General features: G+C 38.0%; 1 protein-coding gene across 1 annotated transcript in view; it reads left to right on the top strand.

Annotated features, from left to right (window-relative positions):
* DNAAF9 (dynein axonemal assembly factor 9) overlaps window positions 1-19,286 on the top strand; it is a 74,612-nt gene that overhangs the window by 16,871 nt on the left and 38,455 nt on the right. Inside the window, exons 4-17 of the mRNA XM_040554693.1 lie at window positions 145-269; window positions 4,611-4,707; window positions 6,005-6,111; window positions 8,485-8,562; window positions 10,606-10,704; window positions 11,297-11,352; window positions 12,530-12,665; window positions 14,315-14,396; window positions 15,316-15,352; window positions 16,847-16,934; window positions 17,376-17,452; window positions 17,720-17,764; window positions 18,220-18,265; window positions 18,604-18,715. Of these exons, the coding sequence (XP_040410627.1) occupies window positions 145-269; window positions 4,611-4,707; window positions 6,005-6,111; window positions 8,485-8,562; window positions 10,606-10,704; window positions 11,297-11,352; window positions 12,530-12,665; window positions 14,315-14,396; window positions 15,316-15,352; window positions 16,847-16,934; window positions 17,376-17,452; window positions 17,720-17,764; window positions 18,220-18,265; window positions 18,604-18,715 (1,185 nt within the window). The remainder of the gene's footprint in view (window positions 1-144; window positions 270-4,610; window positions 4,708-6,004; window positions 6,112-8,484; window positions 8,563-10,605; window positions 10,705-11,296; window positions 11,353-12,529; window positions 12,666-14,314; window positions 14,397-15,315; window positions 15,353-16,846; window positions 16,935-17,375; window positions 17,453-17,719; window positions 17,765-18,219; window positions 18,266-18,603; window positions 18,716-19,286) is intronic.

Raw genomic sequence — 19,286 nt, 5'->3', positions numbered from 1 at the left:
TATTCAAATAGTTAAATAATTTCTTTTAATGAGGCACGTTATAGGAAAAGTGTTTTCTGGTCAGTTCCTGTGCTCTTTTTGTGTTCGTATAATTCTATATATGGAGTCTTGATGCTAGAATAATACTTGTTCTGCTTGTTGCAGATATAATCATATTAATAAAACCTGATAGTGTCCATCTGTACTGTAACCCTGTGAATTATAATCATCTTTTGCCATATGTGGCATTTTGGAGGAACTTGCATTTTCACTGTCTAACTGAAAATGAGGTAAGTGGAAAATCAGTGCAGGTAAGAACTGCATTTCTGTAATATCTTTCTGATGAACTCATATTCAAAGTGGACATTTGTTTTTTATGTTCCTTCTGGAATCTTTGTTTCATATTCAGTAGGGAGTGATCCCCATCTACATATGGGTATTAATTGCTTTGCCTAATGTGTGTGAGAAGAATGTTTTTAATACTTTGCAATTGCTGGAGCATTAAAACAAATTGCTTCCCTCCCCCACTAACTGATAATTGTTTTGATACGACTCAATGATCTTTCAGTGAAGAAAAACGTGGGTTGTAAAAAATACAGAATCTGAATCAAGTCAAATACTGAGATTCTGAATCCAAGCACTGAGATTTCCAGCGATTGTCTTGTTTGCTGTCAAAGCAGTGTTTTAATGCTTTGTATGCCAATAGTTTTAGAATATTAGAAAAAGTTGGCTTAGCAAGCCATTTAAAATGAATAAACTATTATGTATTTTAATTTTAACTTTCAACTATTCCTTTCAAGAGCTATTAATTTCAGTAAGGAAAAAAGCTGGGTTATGTCACTCACTTTGATCAGAATATGGTTACTGGATAAGAGTTTCATCTTGTACTTCAAAAATCAAGGTATTCTTAGAAAAAGCTATCTTTATTGTAGTAAAGAGAAGGCAAGAGAAGTAAGAAATGAAAATAATTGTTTGCCATTCCAATTCTCTGTAATGAATAACATAAATGAGGATGCTGGTGGACAATTAGTTGCTTAGCTGCCAAGGAGTGTGCCACTTCGGCATGCAGCATTACAAAGCAGCGTGCTGTTGTCTCCATGTGCTACTCTGCAGGCAGTTCTGGTGTTTAGGTGCAGAATAAGAACCTTTTTATTCCAATTGAGGCTGGAAATTGTTTTTTTAGACCCATTAAGGCAAGCTTTTTTCCCCGTTAGGAAACTGTGTAGTTCCTTCTCCAAATTAGAGTGATACTGAAATCTGAGGGAAGTGGGGCAGGAGCCTTGATGTAAATGGGTAAAACTAGTGCAAGAAGAAATGGAGAGGGAAGGGAGAGAACCATTTTGTTCCCTTGAGCTTCCAGTGATGGGGGTTATGATTGATAGTGTTTTTGTGTGGCTGTTCTGTAGTGAGATTATATCACACAGTTACAAAATAATTTAGAAGGGACCTCCAGAGAACACCTTGTCCAGCCTCTTGCTTAAGGCAGGGTGAGCAGTGAGATCGGATCCGGTGACTTGAGGGTTTTTATGGCTGGGTGTTGAAAACCTCCAAGGACGATGACTGCAGAACTTCTTTTGGCTACCTGACCCACCACTTGACTGTCCTAATGGTGAAAAATGGTGAAAAAGCATTTCCTTTTATCCAATCTGAAATTTTTTGTTTCACATCATGCCCTTTGTCATGCATCCTGCTGCTGCACACCACTGCGAAGAGCCTGGCTTTGCCATCTCAGTGACAATTTTGCAGGTGTTGAAAGGCAGCTATGGGGTGCAGCCACAGCATCTGAACAGTACCAGGACCTCAGCCTTTCCTCCCTTGTAGAACAAGTGCTCCAACCCCATGGTCATCTCGGTGGCCCTCCAGTGAACTCAGTCCTCTTTGTCAGTGTCTTACTTGATTGTGAGTCCCAAACTGCATGCAGTATTCTAGATATGGTCCCCTGAGTGCTGCACAGAGGATAATTACGTTTTGTTTGGATGTAAACAGCTCAACTGTAGGTTAAAACGTGCCATAGCAAAATCTAAAGCCTCATAAGGCTTTTCTGTTGCTAAAAACCACACGGAAAGGGCAAAGCAGCATGCCTGAAGGTGGTCAAACAGGCATTTTGGAATGAAGAATGGAGCAGTTTTTACCACACCTTTGCTAGCACAACTGTAATCTAAGCTACTGAATTTTAAGCTGTATCTGTTTATGGGGTTCTGTATGATTTGTTATGGTAAGTAGTTACCTTAATCACACAGTGCTGGCTTGAAATAATGGTGTAAGTAGAAAGGTAACCATACAGAAATGAATGGAAGAGTTTGAGACTTCTGATGCTGAAAATACAAGGTGCATTTCACTGCATCGCTCAGCTCATTCACATAAAGCAGAGCTTCCAGTCACATTTCCCTTGTGTAACATTGCCAATTTCCTAGATCACTTCTGAATTAAAATAGAATTAAAAAAAAAAGTTGCTGTGTCAGCCTTTAGGTGCATCCTGTTTACAGGAGGATTGTCCGTAGTGGCTTTTAAGCAGGCTTTTTTCTTTTTTTTTTTTTTTTTAGTGGTAGAAATAACTTTTACTTGTTTTTCAAAAAGTGAAACAAAGTGCTTTGGAAATAAAGCAAGCAGTGCCATACCTGGCTCAGTAGCTCTTGATGAGGCTGGCAAAACCTGTTGCCTCTCCTCGCGTTCTTCCTTCCTGTTTGCCTTTAACAGGGGCATGGGCTTTTAAGTGAATATCCTAGTTAGTGGAGGAAAAAAAACACATTATTGAAGAATGCTCGTTTTCAAAGTGGCCAAGTAAGATAAAACAGTGAAATTTAATGCATATCGTATAAGCTTTCGAGGTGTCATTACTGCACCAGTTACGAAAAGGGCTGTGTGTATATCTGCAGTTACGGACAGTGAACAAGCCTCTAGCATGCTGTCCAAACCCAAGTTCTCCTTCTGATGGCATTTTCAGTTGTGAGAAACTGGCAGCTGTTTAGTGCTTGGCTTTGAACTAAGGCTTTGATCTGGTTTCCTGGGATTCAAAACAGAGCGCATCATGGAGAAACTTGGTATGCTTCTTAAAATCAGGCTCGTCTCAAAATAACTTGTTCTTAAAAGAAATTTCTCGTGTGCTGCCTGACACTCACAAGAGCTGTACATAAAAAGTTCATAATCATGTAATTTACCTGTATGTTAAGTTCAGAGCAGTGTAAAACGAATAAAAAGAAGTCAACAAATCACTGCTGCATTCTGATGTGTGCTTGCAGCCCAGAAGCCAACCATATCAGGGGCTGCACCAAAAGCAGCCTGGCATCAGGGTGAGGGAGGGGATTGTCCCCCTTTGCTTTGCTCTCCTGAGACCCCACCTGGAGCCCTGAATTCAGCTTTGGGTTCCCCAGCACAAGAAGGACACGAAACTGTTAGAACAAGTCCAGAGGAGAGCCACAGAGATGATCAATGGGCTGGAGCACCTCTGCTATGAAGTCAGGCTGAAGGAGTTGGGGTTGTTCAGCCTGGAGAAGATAAGGCTCTGGGGGAGACCTCACAGCAGTCTACTAGTACCTAAAGGGGCTGCAGGAAAGCTGGGGAGGGACTCCTTGTCAGGGGGTGCAGTGAATAAGACAAGGGGTAATGGCTTTAAACTAAAAGAGGATATGTTTAGGTTAGATAGAAGGAAGAAGTTCTTTCCTTTGAGGTTGGTGAGGCACTGTCACAGGTTTTCCAGAGAAGTTGTGGATGCCTCATCCCTGGACGTGTTCAAGGGCAGGTTGGATGGGGCTCTGAGCCAGCTGGTCTAATAGGGCCGACCCTGCCCATGGCAGTGGGATCGGAACTAGATGATCTTTAAGGTCCCTTCCAACCCAAGCCATTCTATGATTCTGATCTTGCTCTAAAAAGTAAGTGTCTCTTGAAACACCCAAAGGTGCTAAGCCTGCTCCAGAGTTGCTGCTACACTGTATAAAAATGTTTTTTGTGTGATATACCTCTTCAATCTAATTTTCAACCTCCTCTGAGCCATAAGTATGGTATTTGCACTTTGTTCCTGCTCTAGTGCTAGAGGTATGGTATGGAGTGAAAAAAATGACTTCAGTCTGCTCCTCACGTGAAACAAGAAGATGGTGTTGGCTGCTTTTCCTCTGCTTTTCTCCTGTTTTTCCTCCATATACTCCTACCTCAGATAGCAATTGGTTGTCATTGCTTGTTTGTGACCTGAGGCATATCTGGTCAGTCTGCTGTCCGGGTTTAGTGTTGTTAACCTGGTAATACTTTTTTCCTCAATGGCAAGTTTTCTTTGTGGCACATCAGTTTGCATTTTCAAAATACTTTCCGTTGTTTAAAGTTTATCCGGAATCTAGCAGGTGATGTTGAAAGACTTGACTGAAAACTAGAAATAAAGTATGCATTTATGCTTTCGTATGACCTTACTGAAACCTTGCTTTAAAGGCTGATTTTTAAAAAAGTCTCTGTTGGCTTGAATGTATCCATGCTTTGATGTAATTTCCAAAACACAGATGCTAAAGAGGTTCTTTGGTCTCTGTAGGTAATAATATTTTAGTGAACTACATGAAGTTATGCTTGCCATAGATTTAAAGCTATATAGTACATGTTTTCTTTAGTATAAAACTAACAGTCGAATAATTTTAAATTATTTCTTTCAGTATGAAGATGAAGAAGCTGCAGAGGAGTTCAAAATTTCCAGCTTCGTAGACATGGTTCGAGATTGTAGTCGCATTGGTATTCCATACAGCTGCCAAGGTAGGTTAGTTTGTGTTATGCTTAGTGCAAGTGTTCTGCAGCATGCAAGCCATTCAGTTCAGGGAGTGAAGTTTTCCTTGCCTTTGGTAAGAAATAAGGATTAATATGTCATTAGTTTCCTTCTAGGCTTTTTTTTTTACTTAGAGTTTGGGTTTCTTTCTGAAAAACGTAAGCCCTTAGACCTCATCTGAAGAGTGAATGTTCACAGCGTGAGGAAAAGAAGTAATTTGCATTCAGAGGAGCGTGTTCTGCTGCCACAGAAGTTCTCTGTTCAGATGGGAGCTTCAGATAAATGCTCCTTTATGTAAGGAAACAATAAAGATTTCGTTATGCAAGTTTCCTTTTTTAGCACTGAAAAAACTGGACCGCACAGCTTCCTGTTATGATCTGTAGGCAGACATGCAGTCTGAGCAATGTAATCTTACATTGTTTAGTCAAGTGTACTTCCCAGCATCCCGAACAGCAAATATTGCAAAAGCAATGCAATACATGCTGCTTCACTTTGTAGCATGTTTTTTTTCATCCATAGTAAGGTAGGTGAGAGACAAATTGTTTTATAATAAAAAATAGGCTTTTTTGAACTGTTTAGGTTCAAACCAAACTACTTCAGTTAGCTTTGCTTTCTCAATAATAGTACTGCATTTCCATTCCATGTGTGTTTTCATAGTTAAAACAGCCGCGTCTGGAAACCGTTTTTCAGTTCTTCATTGCTTCCCTTGAGGAAAAGGTGATGTGCTCTCACTGTCTGGAAAATCCTTAATGTGTCGGGGCAGGGGGAAGAGTGGAGTCCCTTTGTTAGGAAGTCCCTACAGAAGGTGTTTAGCTTAAGGATGATGATCGTGCTTCAATTTAGATGGCTTCCAGCTTCAGTGATTAGTAGTGTTATACAAGGCTAAATAGTTTTTCCTCTCCACCAACCTAAAATTCTGATTAAAATGGGGACAATGATGTCTTTAACTTAGGGACAGATAATTGGAGATTTTGGAGTAAGCAATGCTTCTTGTGTTTTAGCTTGACTTTTAATGGACACAGTTTTGCTAATGTCCTTGGAAAGAAATTTGCACAAAAAAAGTAATATTTTCTTTTTCCCTGGGGAAAAAGGGTAGAAAATTTGGGGTGTAGAGAGTATTTTTCAGAAGCTTTTCTTCACCAAAAACCACTTTTCAGTTACAGGCTTGACATTGTACAGGCAAATATGATAGTCGAGAGCCTTTGTTAGAATCTCAGAACAACTCTAGCATCTTAGAGGAAATTGGTAAACTGATGGTATTAGAGAGTGTTTGAATTTTTTTCGCAGGTCATCTACAGATATTTGATATGTTCATTGTTGAAAAGTGGCCAATAGTGCAGGCTTTTGCACTGGAAGGAATTGGGGGTGACGGCTTCTTTACAATGAAATACGAAGTGAGTATTTGCTTTTCATCTTCTTGAGTCTTCCTTTTTGAAGCAGCAGTAAGTTCGTGGAATAATTTAAGCCAGAAAGTACCTAATGAGATCATCTAGTCCTGCCTCACTACTCAAAGTAGGGTCAATTTCTAAGTTGGATCAATTTTCTTGGGATTTTATCAGTCTGCATTTTGAGCATCCAGGGACAGAGACACTGTGGTCTCACTGATGAAAGGCTGCTAGGAGCTACCCAGTGCTCTGCCCTGGATAAGTGATGACTGTTTGGTTCCACCCTGAGCCTCCTGCTGTGATTTACAACTTTGATGTTCAACAGCATCATCTACTGCTAGCAGACAAAGCTTCTTCAGCTCTGCTAGTTGCGAGTAGTTTTTCAGGAGTAGTGTAATAGAAACTGGTTGGTAACAAATGCTGGATTTCCTAGGTCATTGGTTCTGACACAGGAAATGAATCTACTTTTCTCACCAGCATTGTATATTCTCGGGTCATCATAGCCTCTTGAATAGGGCAGTAGACAAGATTTTGGATCATGCTTCTAGTTTAAATAATGATTTGCTGTTCCACTCTGAGTAACTTGTGTCACTTGATTTGCTTATTAAATATACACTAACAGCATCTTCAGAGGAAAGCTTCATATTTAAGTACTTGTACATAGCTTCTTTTATTTCATTTTCTTGGACCTCTGCCAACGAAATGCAGATGTTCTATTTTTTTTGTCACTCCTCTGTTTTTTTACAGTCAGTGTTCTTTGTCTGATGATTGAAGCTGGGGGGGGAAACAAAGAATTAATAGTACCATTGTTAGTCTCATCACGTTATACTGTACGTGCTTGCTCAAATGGCTTGTTAGTTCCTGTGTGCCTTTTCCACCAATATCTACCTTGATGCTTTTCCTTTGTTCTCTTGCTAGTAGCATAACCACCTTGTGTGAACCTGTCAGAATTGTTAAATGTCAAGTGCAGATAGGTGAGCATCTTTGTGCGGGTCTGACTGGGGAGCAGTTGCCCTTCCTGATGTCAGAAACGAGTCAATAAAAATTTGACTGTGGGAACTCGCAGGGAGTTGTTTGGATCTTTAGTTACACTCACCCAATTTACTTTATGAATCTGCAGAAGCTTTGGGAAGATGTATATAGTGTGGTGTTGGCTTTGTAAAGGCAGAGCCTTTCCAATTTGATTGTGAGAGTCGATACTGTCCTTATGGCCCTCTCGAAGCCTTAAAAGGAGCAATGCAAATCCTCACTATCTGAAGAGCAAGCATGTTAACTCGCCTTTCAGCCATGTTGCAGCGTGGCTTCTTCCTTCCTCCTTCGAACTGTAAGGGGATTTCAAGTGGGAAGTGGCATTCTTAACTTTTAACCTAACTGTTTGTGCATGGCTGTCTGCTAAGCAGCTGCTGTACGTCATAGGCAAGGAGGAAAAAACAATCTATGGGAGGAAAGAGATTTTTGAAATTTAATAATTTTTCCACTGTTAAAACGTGTTCTTGATCCATTTCTAGCTCCTCAAACTTAGCTTCCCCCTGCTGTGCATTCAATGCTGCTAAATTTAAAAATCTGAAATCCAGTGATAACGTGTTAATCCTTTATTCAGTGTTTTAAGGATACTTTTCTTACTTGACAGAACTCTAGCAGCTAAGAAATGCTTCCTGTGTTTTGCAGTAGAATAAACATATAATTTATTCAAGGTGCTGTAATTCAGAAAATTTACTGTACCGATAATTGAATGGAAGTTAATGTCTGGGATATCATTATTGCCATATCTTATGATATATGTAATTGGAATAGCTATGTAAAGCAGTGGCTTAAGAAAATTACAGTCAGTGTTGCGTTTTGAGTTAAGGGAGTGTGGGGGAACACAGTAAATATAGACATTATTCGCATACAAGTGTCCCTCTAGGAATGTATTTTGGAATAGTGTTTTTGTACACATCATCTTAAAGCTTGGAAGAAGGTAATGCTAATTGCGAAATTAAAGTAGCTTTGCCTAAATTTCAATTTTGCATAGAGTGAGAATCGACTATTGTCTAGGACTAGTAACTTTGGAATCTACTTCTTGTCTGTCCCAGGAAACTGATCTTTCCATTCCAGCTAATATTATTCTTCACTGTTAATTCAGTTTCCAAAAATATTTTGTGAAATTGTTTAAAAGGTGCAAGCAAAACTTTTCATGTACTTGAGGACATGAGCATCCAGAATATTGGCATCATTTCTGGTCAATTCTTTCGTAAACTGTAGTGGAAATACATCTCTGATTTCAGAGTTGAGGAGGACTCTGGGCAGTATTCTGCAAGTCTGTTTCAGTGCAGCTTAAACCTGTATGTGTGGTGTTCATCCTGGCGTTTTTCACAGAAGTCCATTTAAAATATTTTGCAGCTAATGGATGTCAGCGTTGATTTGTGGAAAACATACAGCAAGATGGATCCAGTTTCCTTGGAGGACTTGGTATTTGAGGTAATGCAGGTGTAATTTTCTGATCCAGTGACTATCTGTTAGTCTGGCTGCAGAGCTAAGTTGTTGTGTGCCTTTATTCTTATTTTTTGATTTTATTTTTAGTAGTGCTTACAGTCTACTGGATCCGCACAGTGATTGCAGGGCCTCTAAAACAGCTCATCTTGGATTCCTTAAAGTTCTTAAAACGCCTGAAGTTCCTACAAAAGATTCCCTAAATCTTGTGATATTATTCAGGTCACAGGACTATGTACAAAGTTGTATGTTTGTGTGTGTTAATCCTCCGTTTGTGGTGAGGGGGAAAGAATCCATCCATACAGCCATTCTTCAGGAAAAAAAACGTTTTCACAGTTGCTTTGTAACTGTTTTAAGTGGGTAACAGTGACACACAGTGGCTACCCTGAAGCTTGGTGAAGTACAAACAATACAATGTTAGGTGATTCCTTATTTTAAAGAGTTGATCTGATCTCAGTGCTAGAAAAGGGAGACGTATATGAGTATTAGCATATATAATTTGTCTTTATGCGAGTTCTCAAAACTGAATTTCTGCTTTCTCTGATTTACCCGTTGTACTTGTTCAGGTAGTCAAAATAAGATGTTGTTTCTACCAGAACTGGTTACAGACCAACTTTTGCATTAGTGGCTATACCTTCCGTAAATGTAGACTGAAGTTAATCAGTTAATAGGTTTTTTGCCAAGTTAGAAACTGAAGAATTAATGAACAACCATGTCTCCTGAATACCTGAGCTACATTTACAGAAGATACAGCCAGAAGACTGAAGTTAATGAATAGGCTTTTCAAACAACTCTGGTTTCATAGAAATTGGCTATTTTAAAAATGACTGACTTTCTCAGCAAGGATGAAATTGGGTGGCCTTAGAGTATTTGCAGTTGATAAATACTTTTTTTTTTAGTTAACAGCTTTGATTTTAACTCTACTTGAGATTTAAAAGAAAGTTCTGTACAATATTGACGTGTTCCGAATAAGCTGACAAAAATATTTTAGTTCTTAGTTTCTATGAAAAGCTTATTTGAGGCTGAAATAATTCTGCAATAATACTACTCCCTGGATAGAAACCTTAATTTTAAGCTTCTAATAAAGCCTTGACTTTTATTTTAGAAGGCTTGTAAGAGTTTATCAACATCCACTGTGTAAACTTTGTGCATTGTTACATTAATGAAGTGGTGAAGTCAAATACTGTAAAATATTTGTACCTCTTCTAAAATTATATTTCTGGTTTTGCTTGTTATAGACCTGGAATATTAGACTTTCTAAAATCAGGATGTCTCTTACCTTTCTTGTTAGTGTATGACAAATAATTGAGTTATCTTGAGCATTTTTAAAACTGTATAGTTTTGTAAGGTTCCTGCTTTACCAGCACGATGCACTCTTTAATGGTTCTCTGAATTTTTTTATGTAATTTTCATCTGAATGCAGTTCTTATCTTGGAGTCATCTTCGTTTTCATTCTTTTGTTTTAGTGAGGAGCTACTGATACTTCCTTTTCTGTATACCACTTTTTTCTTCCAGATGCAGATAAATAAATTTTCTTGTATTGTTGCCATTTGCTGATCATAAGTTTACCAAACTCCCTACCCTGTTCTTCATCTTCTGTCTGTAAGCTCACTTAAGGTCAGATAAAAATCTACTTCAGAAGATCTAGAGATAAACATCTAAATCTATTAATTTATATATTTTGAAAGTCATATGGCTGACATGAGGTCTGAGTTATGGGTACTCAAAATAGCGTACTTCTTAAATCAAGGAAGATCTCTCTCCCCTGTCTCTTCATCCTCCCCCCCCACCCCCAAGAATCCCCAAAGTCCACACACAAAGAAGTGCCCCCAGACCCAACAGGAAGTCCTTAACTTTTAGAGAAGGCTTACTTTTTTGTTCTTACTGTTTACTGGTCAGGCTGTATTCTATACTGCATTGCAAAAAGCAATTTCTTGTAATGTAATTTGGGTTCATTCAGTAACATCTGTGATTTCTTCTTCAGTGTAACGCTTGCCGTAATAACTAATGTTGACTATTTTTTTCTTCTAGGATTTAATGACTTTTGAGCATCAGTGGACCAACTTTTTTGCTAATTTTGATACTGAAATTCCCTTCATTCTGGAACTGTCAGAATCTCAGGCAGGGGAGGTATGCCTGCTTCAGTAATTCTTAGAAATGCCAGTGTCATCCATGCAGAAGTAATAATAAGCATTGAGCATTGTTGATTTTTTTCCTCTCTACCCCATGTCACCTTACCTGTTTGAGGAGTCAAAACCTACGGTTTGTTAAGTTGCCCACCCCCATGGTGTGATGGTGTAGGACTGCGTAATGTAATTCACAATTGAGTGTTTATTCGCTGATTCCTGAGCTTAGTTTTAGGTCTGGACAACAGATCGCTATTTGCAGGTGGACCAAGCTTAATTTCAGTGGTAGCTCCTGTGTATGTGCACTCACAAGTTGAGGTCACACATGTCAGATCTCAAACATAACTGGTGATGTACAGGATGGATAAAAATACTATAGTGTGTTTTCTTCTAGTGCTTTTTGGAAGTAGCTGTTTATTTTTAAGCATATATGAGACTTAATGGTATTTGGGTTTGTTTACGGAGATTAGAAGTAGTTTTTGAGGATTGAGGATTTTTCTCCGAGAAGCGTAATTCAAGTTTGTTCTTAATGATAGTGAGGGTAAATAACACGTTCCGTTCATTTGCTTATTAATCATGATTTTTTTTCCCCACAGCCTTTCAGAAGTTATTTCAGTCATGGAATGATCTCAAGCCATATAACTGATAACAGGTATCACTCATTATTCCCTGTGAAATGGTGGTTTCTTTAGTATGTTGATGAGTTATTTCTATATCTCTGCCATAAGAACACTTACAATGCTTCCTTTTGGGACCACCCCATTATATTACATCTTATCTTTGCATATTTAAAAAAAAAAAGACAAAAAACACACAGAAGCACCTTTGTGAGGGATACTCCAAATTTTCATGGATTTTAATTCTATAGGTATTACATACACAATGTCCATGTATTTGAAAGCATCCACATTGTGTTTTCTAATGTGATCAATTTCTTCATGGCCAGATATCAAAATATTGCACAGGATAGTTTTGTATGAAAATTTGGATCTTCTGTTTATGATAATCAAATCAATTAAAATATGACGGTTGAAGGAGTCAGTATGCTTTTCTGAGTCACAAAGAACAAGAGCAATTTTTTTTATTTAAAGCAAGGCAGTTAAAAACCAAATCTTAGCCTACATAAGTTATGGAATCCAGGTCAGCTTTATTTTATTTCAGCCCAGAATCTGAACTGAGAGAGGAGGGCTGTTTGTCATATGTTGCAAAACCAAGCGTTCTGCTGTTTCGAGCTAAATAAAGGTTGCTTAGCTCCTGGTGTCTCTGCAGATTCTTCTTCCTTTGGAATTAAAGGACGCTGAACTCCAACTCCACTGTTTGTTTCCAGCATCCTGTGTTGTTTTGCATTTAATTAATGAAAAGAAAAGCCTTGACCTTAGCAGTGGAGTCTTGGGCCTAAAGCCAGAGCTAAGGCCAAAATAGGTTTGTTGAATTCCAATATACTTATTTCAAGGTTTGCCATGATGGTAAACTTTAAACGATTCAGTTTTTCAAGGCAATTTTCTTTTTTGAGGGGGGAAAAAAAATCTAATAGCCAAGTTTAAAATGCAGTCTGCTACTTAATGTTTGAGAAACAGCCTTGAGGTATGGTATTGTATGTGAAAGAAAATTATGGTCTTGTTAATTCAAGTCCTTTTTTCTTTGGAACCTGGTCTTTTCAATAGGAAGCTTTCTGTGGCTTTGATCTGTGCAGCTGTAGCAATTTTTTGTCCTGCTTTTCTAGTAAGAAATTGAATAGTTGGTCTATCATACTTGAAAACCTTTTTCATTTGTTGTTATTCAAGTTTTCTTGCAGTGTTTTGGTGGTGATAGCTTCTTTTTTTCCGTAGTCCCAGCCGGCAGCCTTTTGTTCTGTTTGGTAGCCACTCAACTAGAGAAAACTTGAACTCCGGTAACTTCAATTTTCCATCGGAAGGACATCTTGTTCGAAACACTGGCCTTGGTGGAAGCACTGCTAAACATATGGTGAGGTTTTAAAGTAATTATCCAGCACTTCTAAGCAGCGTATATTTTTGTTTTCTTTGTATATTTTTTGTGCCCTTAAAACATGTTTCCCATTAGTTAAATACCCACTTCCTAATGTATAAAAACATAAGTTACCTTAACAATCAATCAGTTTAAAGAGCAAATTTTTCTTCTCTTTCCAAGTGAAAATATACTGGCTATTTAATCATAGGCTGCTGAAAGCTGCCCTTTAAAGACTGCTTGTTTTTTTAACACTTGAGGTGCTGCAAATGTTTGGGTGGGGGGAGAGGAAATGCCACTTGGGACACTTATCCTAGCCATAAAGAGAAAAGCTTTGTAATGGTAGCTTATGATCTGACACACAGGTTTTGGTTGAATCAGAGTTGTTAAGCTGCTTCTTTAAAAGAAACAGTAAGACACTTCTCTCTTTTTAAATAATGGCTTTGTAGGTAGACCCAGGATCCATACATGCATCCAAATTTCAGTGTCTGTTTCAGCAACCGAACAGTTGCTTGAAAATTTTGACCTTTGAAAGTCTTTCTGGTGTTCTTTGTTCTGGTGAACTTTGAAAATCTCTGTGGTGTTCAACGAATGTTACGATCAAGTTGTAAGATTAACTTGTTTCCATTTTCAAGTAAAAGCTTAGTTTTAAAACATATCATGAGGTCGATGGCTTGTTGCACTGCTGCGCAGGGGACGTAACTGGGGAAGCGACCCCAGGGAACTCAGATCCTCTGCCTGGCTGGGCTGGGTGCATCAAGAAGGTAACTCGCAGCGGAGGAGGAGAGGTAGCGTGCAGCTTGTGTTGTGTAGTGCTCCCTGCTGGCCGATCTCCATGGGCCCTGGGAGTGTCTGTCAGTCGTGCGAGTCCCAGGTCTGTGCTGTTGAGGAGATGGATGTGGCTGAGTACAGGTCATCGTGGAGTGAACGTATGATTGAGGGACTGATTTTATGATCTTGTCGTGACATTTCATGTGTAGCTGCCTGATGGATGGATGGATACGGGTACTCTTGACGCATTACATGAGTCGGAGGCTTGAGAAAGGATTGTATTGGCATTCCAGTGAAATCTCATTCACCGTTTGCTGTCCTAACCTTATTTCTGTGAAGACATCTCCGATTTTATTTTTTCTTCCCATGTTAACATTCCAGTTGAGTTCGTGTGATATCTTTGAGAATGCAAGTACAGTTTTTTTCTGATGCAGTACCTGCTCCATCTGTTGTCTTCAATTCTGACGTTGTTCTTAAAAAGGTGGTTGGTTTATTTACAGGTACAGGTGATACTGTTTTAATAGGGTATCGTGAAAACAGTAAATAAGGCCAAGTGCGAGCATAGTTATTGGAACGTGACCCACTTCCTTTTTCATGAGAAGAGCAGTTGGCATAGGAAGTTGAAAATGCATTCTTAACATTTATGGAAGTCAGAGCTCATCTCCTTTCCAAAGCCTTTGAACTGTTCAGGTCAAGTCAAAAATGAAATATACCTTTGAAAACGTAAGTTCTTTTTTAAATCAGCCAAGTCTGTGTTATACACCTTGTGTAGTATGTCAATTGTTAGAATACTTAAGGGGAACTTAGTTTATTGTTAAATATTGCACTGATTTTTTTTTACTAAGATCTTTCTGTATCTCATTAATACTGACCACTAGGTAGTGCAGTGTGTGTCTCCAAAGGGACCTCTGGCTTGTTCCAGGACCTATTTTTTTGGAACCACTCATGTTCCTTTCCTGGGTAAGTATATTAAGCATGACAAGCAGTAATGTAAGGGAATTCTTCTCTTTAATCACTGCAAGTCTTAAATAATCAAAAGATGGTTTTGATTCCTTTATGAGCATTAGGCTGCACGGTGTTCTTTGGTGGTAGATTCTGCGTAATTCTGCAGTGGGTGCATGACATCTTAGCAGAACATTGTTCTGCTGTACATCTTACAGTACTGTGCAATACTGTACACTACTGTGTTGTGTTTTTTGTTGTTTTGGGTAGCTTTTGTGATTGTATCTTTGTTTTATATTTGTTTTTTGGGGGGTGGGGGTAAACAAGCCAAAGTTTTTTAAAAGGATAGAGAAAAGTCTTTGACTCATCCTCAACCATCTTGCTTGGGTCGAATACAAAGTATTTTAACAGTTATCTTCCCTATTAAAAACAAACCAAAGGAAAGCTTTAAGAATAAGTTTCTCAAATAACCATTCTAAATGGCTTGGTCTGTGGATAAAGTCAGTCTCCTTAGGGTTACCATACACTTTCAAACTGTACCCAGCTCAAATGGTGTCAGAAGAGAAAGTGGTCAGAGGCATGCAAGAGAGAAGGAATTGTAGCATGTGTCTACTGTAGTTATGCTTTTTCCTGGGTATCCAGTAATAGCAGCTTTGGGAGACAGGACAGTGTGTGAGGGATCTTTGTTCTGACTCAGAGAAGCTGCGTTTATGGGATACAGGTATTAAACAGGTATTAATTTTGGCAATTGCGTACTGGCTGTAGTGATATGAGTTGATCTGTGCTTTGCTCTTTTATAGAACTTATAAACAAGGTGAAGTTACATAAAATATTGGGTAAATATTGTCTAAGATATGCAGCAGAACTGTTATGCCAAATAAGTTCTGTGTAAACACTTCCAGAAGTGTTTAAAGAAAACCTGTTTTTTTCTTTACAGGAAATGACAGTGAGATGCACAAGAAACCTGAACAAGTGTAAGTTGTCAACTTAGGGTCATAGAGTGGTTTGGGTTGGAAGGGACCTCAGAGCCCCCTCAGCCCCCTGCCCCCAGCCCAGGCTGCCCCCAGCCCCATCCAGCCTGGCCTTGGGCACTGCCAGGGATGGGCAGCCACAGTCCACAGAAATAGTTCATAAGCAATACTCAGTCCAAATCCAGCTATATTTAGGAAGTAGAGTTGCAGTCCAGAATACAGAATGACTGGAGTGCATAAACTGGCTGTGTGACTTCAGGTATCCCTGGGGTAAACTTTGATTTTTTAACAATTTTTTAACAAATACCATTTGCTGTCTTGCATTGTTAACATTAAAATTTTAGAATGGCTAGACAAGTAAGAGGACTATAACATCTCAGTTAAAATCACAGCCCATCGCGAGATGATTTCTTGTAAATATATATGGGAATTTGAGTGAAAACAGGAACTGTTATAGAGTTAGGAAGAATTATACACACTTATGATGAGCATGCACTGAAAACCTAAATGAAAGGCATGTATTAGTACATGCAATTATATGGATTAAACCTCACCAAATAAATAAGAAGGCTAATTTTTAAACTACTTACTGCTCGCAGGAATGAAGTTAGAACAAAGCCTCTGTAGAGCTTGTTTGAATTGGCTGGTGTCTGTCCAGGCAACTGTTGGTGCATTTTGAGATTCCTCCATATTGGGCCATGCTTGGGAGCTTCAGATGCTTTTTTCCGTCATTCGGGAATGCTTTGCATAGGCTTAAATGCTGTATTTTTGTCTGTCTTTCCCCCTGCATCCATCCCTCAAAATTCAGCTGTTGCAGAAGAGTTAAAGTTTGGGGAAGAAGGAACGTTGGTCTATTTATCTTTCCATTCCAGTTTAGTCGCAGGACAAGATGTCTTAGTTGGGCACAGGTTTTTTGTTTTCAATAGCTCTGGAGCTGTGAATGTGTCAGGAGCTGTAAATCACTTCTGGCTTTTCATCATCTTTGTTTAGTTCGGTAGTAGTCTTTCACTTCCCATTTATGAAGAGAATGGGACTAAGCTATGATGTAGATGTGATGACGGCTAGAGATGACTGCTTTGTTCTGGGTTTTTTTGATTGACATTCTCTAGTACAAGACTGTCTCAAGGTTGGTTCTAGCCTGGTTTTCTTTTTTTCAGAACATGGGGCTACCATTCTATTTTTGTGTGAATATTTAGGGGGTGATTCTTAATACAGCTCCAATGAAAGTCAACAATAAAACGTCTGTTTTCCTTTACTGGTGAGAACAGGGGTACATTTCTGTCAAGAGATTTTTGTCAAGATATTCTGTAGTTTGAGCAATAGCAATTTATTTTTTTTTAAAACTATGATGTTAAGCATAAAGCTACATCTACACACATTTGAACAAGAACCTCTTCTATATGAGGGAGTTAGTTCTGTGTTAACTGCTTCTTTTAAACAGTGGAGGAAACCAAACTCTGTCTGTCTAGTAAATGTTGTGTTTGTGTTTCTCTTCAGTATGCTGTTGTCGCAAATATATACTGCTGTTGTAGAGGCTGTGCTTGCTGGCATTGAGTGCTATGCTAAAACTTCCACTGAATCCAAGGTAAATAAAGCACTGATTCTGTACATTCTCACGGTTGATTTGCTGCCATATAAAGTTATATGTAAACACCATTTACCTCACATGCCCACCCCCAAAAAACACCTTTCACAAAATGTTTCAGGCAACTGCATAACATTAACAAGGTTAATACTGTTGGCTTCCAACCAGTATCTCTGAATTCTGTTTAAAAAAAAAAAAAGAAATTTCAGAGTATATCTATTCTTATCCTTTTACAGTTGTTCTTCATCTTTCACGAATTTTCCTTACCTTACAGTAAGGAATGCTAGAAAAAATCTTTCTTTATGAAAGACAAATTTTAGCCGGGTACGTCGGTGTATATTGTTTGGTGTATGGTGTCTGTGTGTTTTATGGGTGCTGTTACAGTTGCTGGGATTTTGAAGTATGGGAAAAGATGTTTCATTCTTGATTTCCTTCTTTCAGGCAAAGGAGGGAGCAGAGCAGATGTTTATGTCTATGTTAGATACCCTACATTTAGCACAACTTAAAACAGTGTTAAGGTAACTACTTTCAAATAAATATTGATTTATTGTCTTTTTGGGAAAAAATGCACAAAATGTTAACTTCAAAGTTAACTTGCATGATTGTCAAATTCCAAGACTTCATAATGTGTTCAAAAAGCTCTTACAATCACGATAATTTCATTTTTCCTGTTTATATAATCACTTCAACAGTTATTTTGTTTTAAATGTGTTATTGCTGCTTTTTAAAAATGTGTAATAGAAGTATATAACATGTTTTTCACCAGTATGTTTTCTTTTCTACAGCTCTAAAATTGCTTTTCAAATTCAGGCTGTGAACAATCATGGAAGGTTTGTATCACCTCCTATTATTAATTAGTGTTCTATTACATTAATGAATATATTGTCTTGGAGACTGAGAAAACATTTGATTATTTTGTACAAGATGCTCTAAATATTTTTATATTTGAGTCAGTTTAATGGATTCCTATTTGTAATCATGTGGAATCTTGAAAACATTGTAAAAAAAAAAAAAAAGGAAAAGGAAAACAACTGGGTAAAGCATTTTTATTAACTCTGTTAATGAGTAGAAGCAGCACAAGCCCATTAAGAGTTTCCATTTAAAACAGTTGTTTTAACTTGGTTGACATCACAAGCTTGTGCTTTTTTAATCCCCATGTTGTCTAATTGACTGAAATGGCCTACACAAATCAGAGCTTGCTTTAAAACAAAATAGATTTTTGTCTGTTAAAAAGTCAGTCAAAATGGTCTAATCTTTAAATATTTAATTATCATTATTGTTCCAGAATTACTTCATTAGATAATGAGGATAGCCTGAGTCTGATTAAAACGGTAAGTAAGCTGTTCAATATTCTGATTATATATTTTATTAGAAAGTAGAGCATGAGTGGCTGTTCTTATGGGGCATGCTGAGCATTTTGTCTATGTGACTAGAAACGTAACAGCAGTGATTATTTCAGACACTGAAACTGAGATAAGATTGAGTTTTAATGTGAAGTCAGCGGAATTTGGAGTAAAATGTTAAAATACAGTTAAGGTCTCAGGCTTTCCAATTCAATATAAAAGCATCGTGTTTTAGGAAGTTTAAAACACACTGTTCGTTGTTTCACTTGAAACATTTCAAATTCTGCTTTCTCTTCCTTTCCTGTCCAACTGTTTGATTGTTGTAGGCGTCTATGATGGTGTTTGACATTCCAGACTTGCTCACAGGAAGAGGATGCTTGGGATCTGTTGTCTTTTCAGAGTCCTTCCTAACATCACAGATACATGTAAAAGAAAAAGGTAACTATTTTGAGTTCTAGCCCCTCCATATCATTCTCTGAACTTTTTTGTGGTTGAATAGCAAACGGATTTCTGGTGGTTGTTATTACTATTGCCGTTATGTTTTTAAGCCTTTTTGTTAAATATTTACATGTTTTAGCCTGTAGTGATCTACATGTTTTTGCCTGTAGTAAAGAGTATCTTAAGTGTCAAGACAGCTTCTCTAGGCTAACTGAAAGGACTTTGGGTTTTATGGCTGCCTTGTCATAAGATAGGGCTGAGGTGTCAAGAGTTCAAGTATACTAGCAGCCTACCCAAATGTTCTTTGGTCTTGGTGAATATTTTATATTGTAGCTCTCTTTCATCGCTTTATAACGCTAGTTTCATATGATATGCTTTAGTTTCAGTTGCTTTTTGTTTGGAAGAGATGAAGTAAAACTAAAATGATATGACTTTTAGAAAGCTTGTTTTTAGAACAGGCTTTTATTTAAAATACAGAGTATTGAATAATATCTTTAAACAAGTGAATAGTTTTTAGATTGTTTACATGTGACAAGGAAGGGTATTTGTTAGGGCTGTCTGGAGAATATTT

This window comes from Cygnus olor, chromosome 4 (assembly GCF_009769625.2).
Source record: "Cygnus olor isolate bCygOlo1 chromosome 4, bCygOlo1.pri.v2, whole genome shotgun sequence".
Classification (NCBI taxonomy): Eukaryota; Metazoa; Chordata; class Aves; order Anseriformes; family Anatidae; genus Cygnus; species Cygnus olor.
Note: the sequence above shows the minus strand (reverse complement) of the source record. Positions and strands in the feature narration are given on the sequence as shown.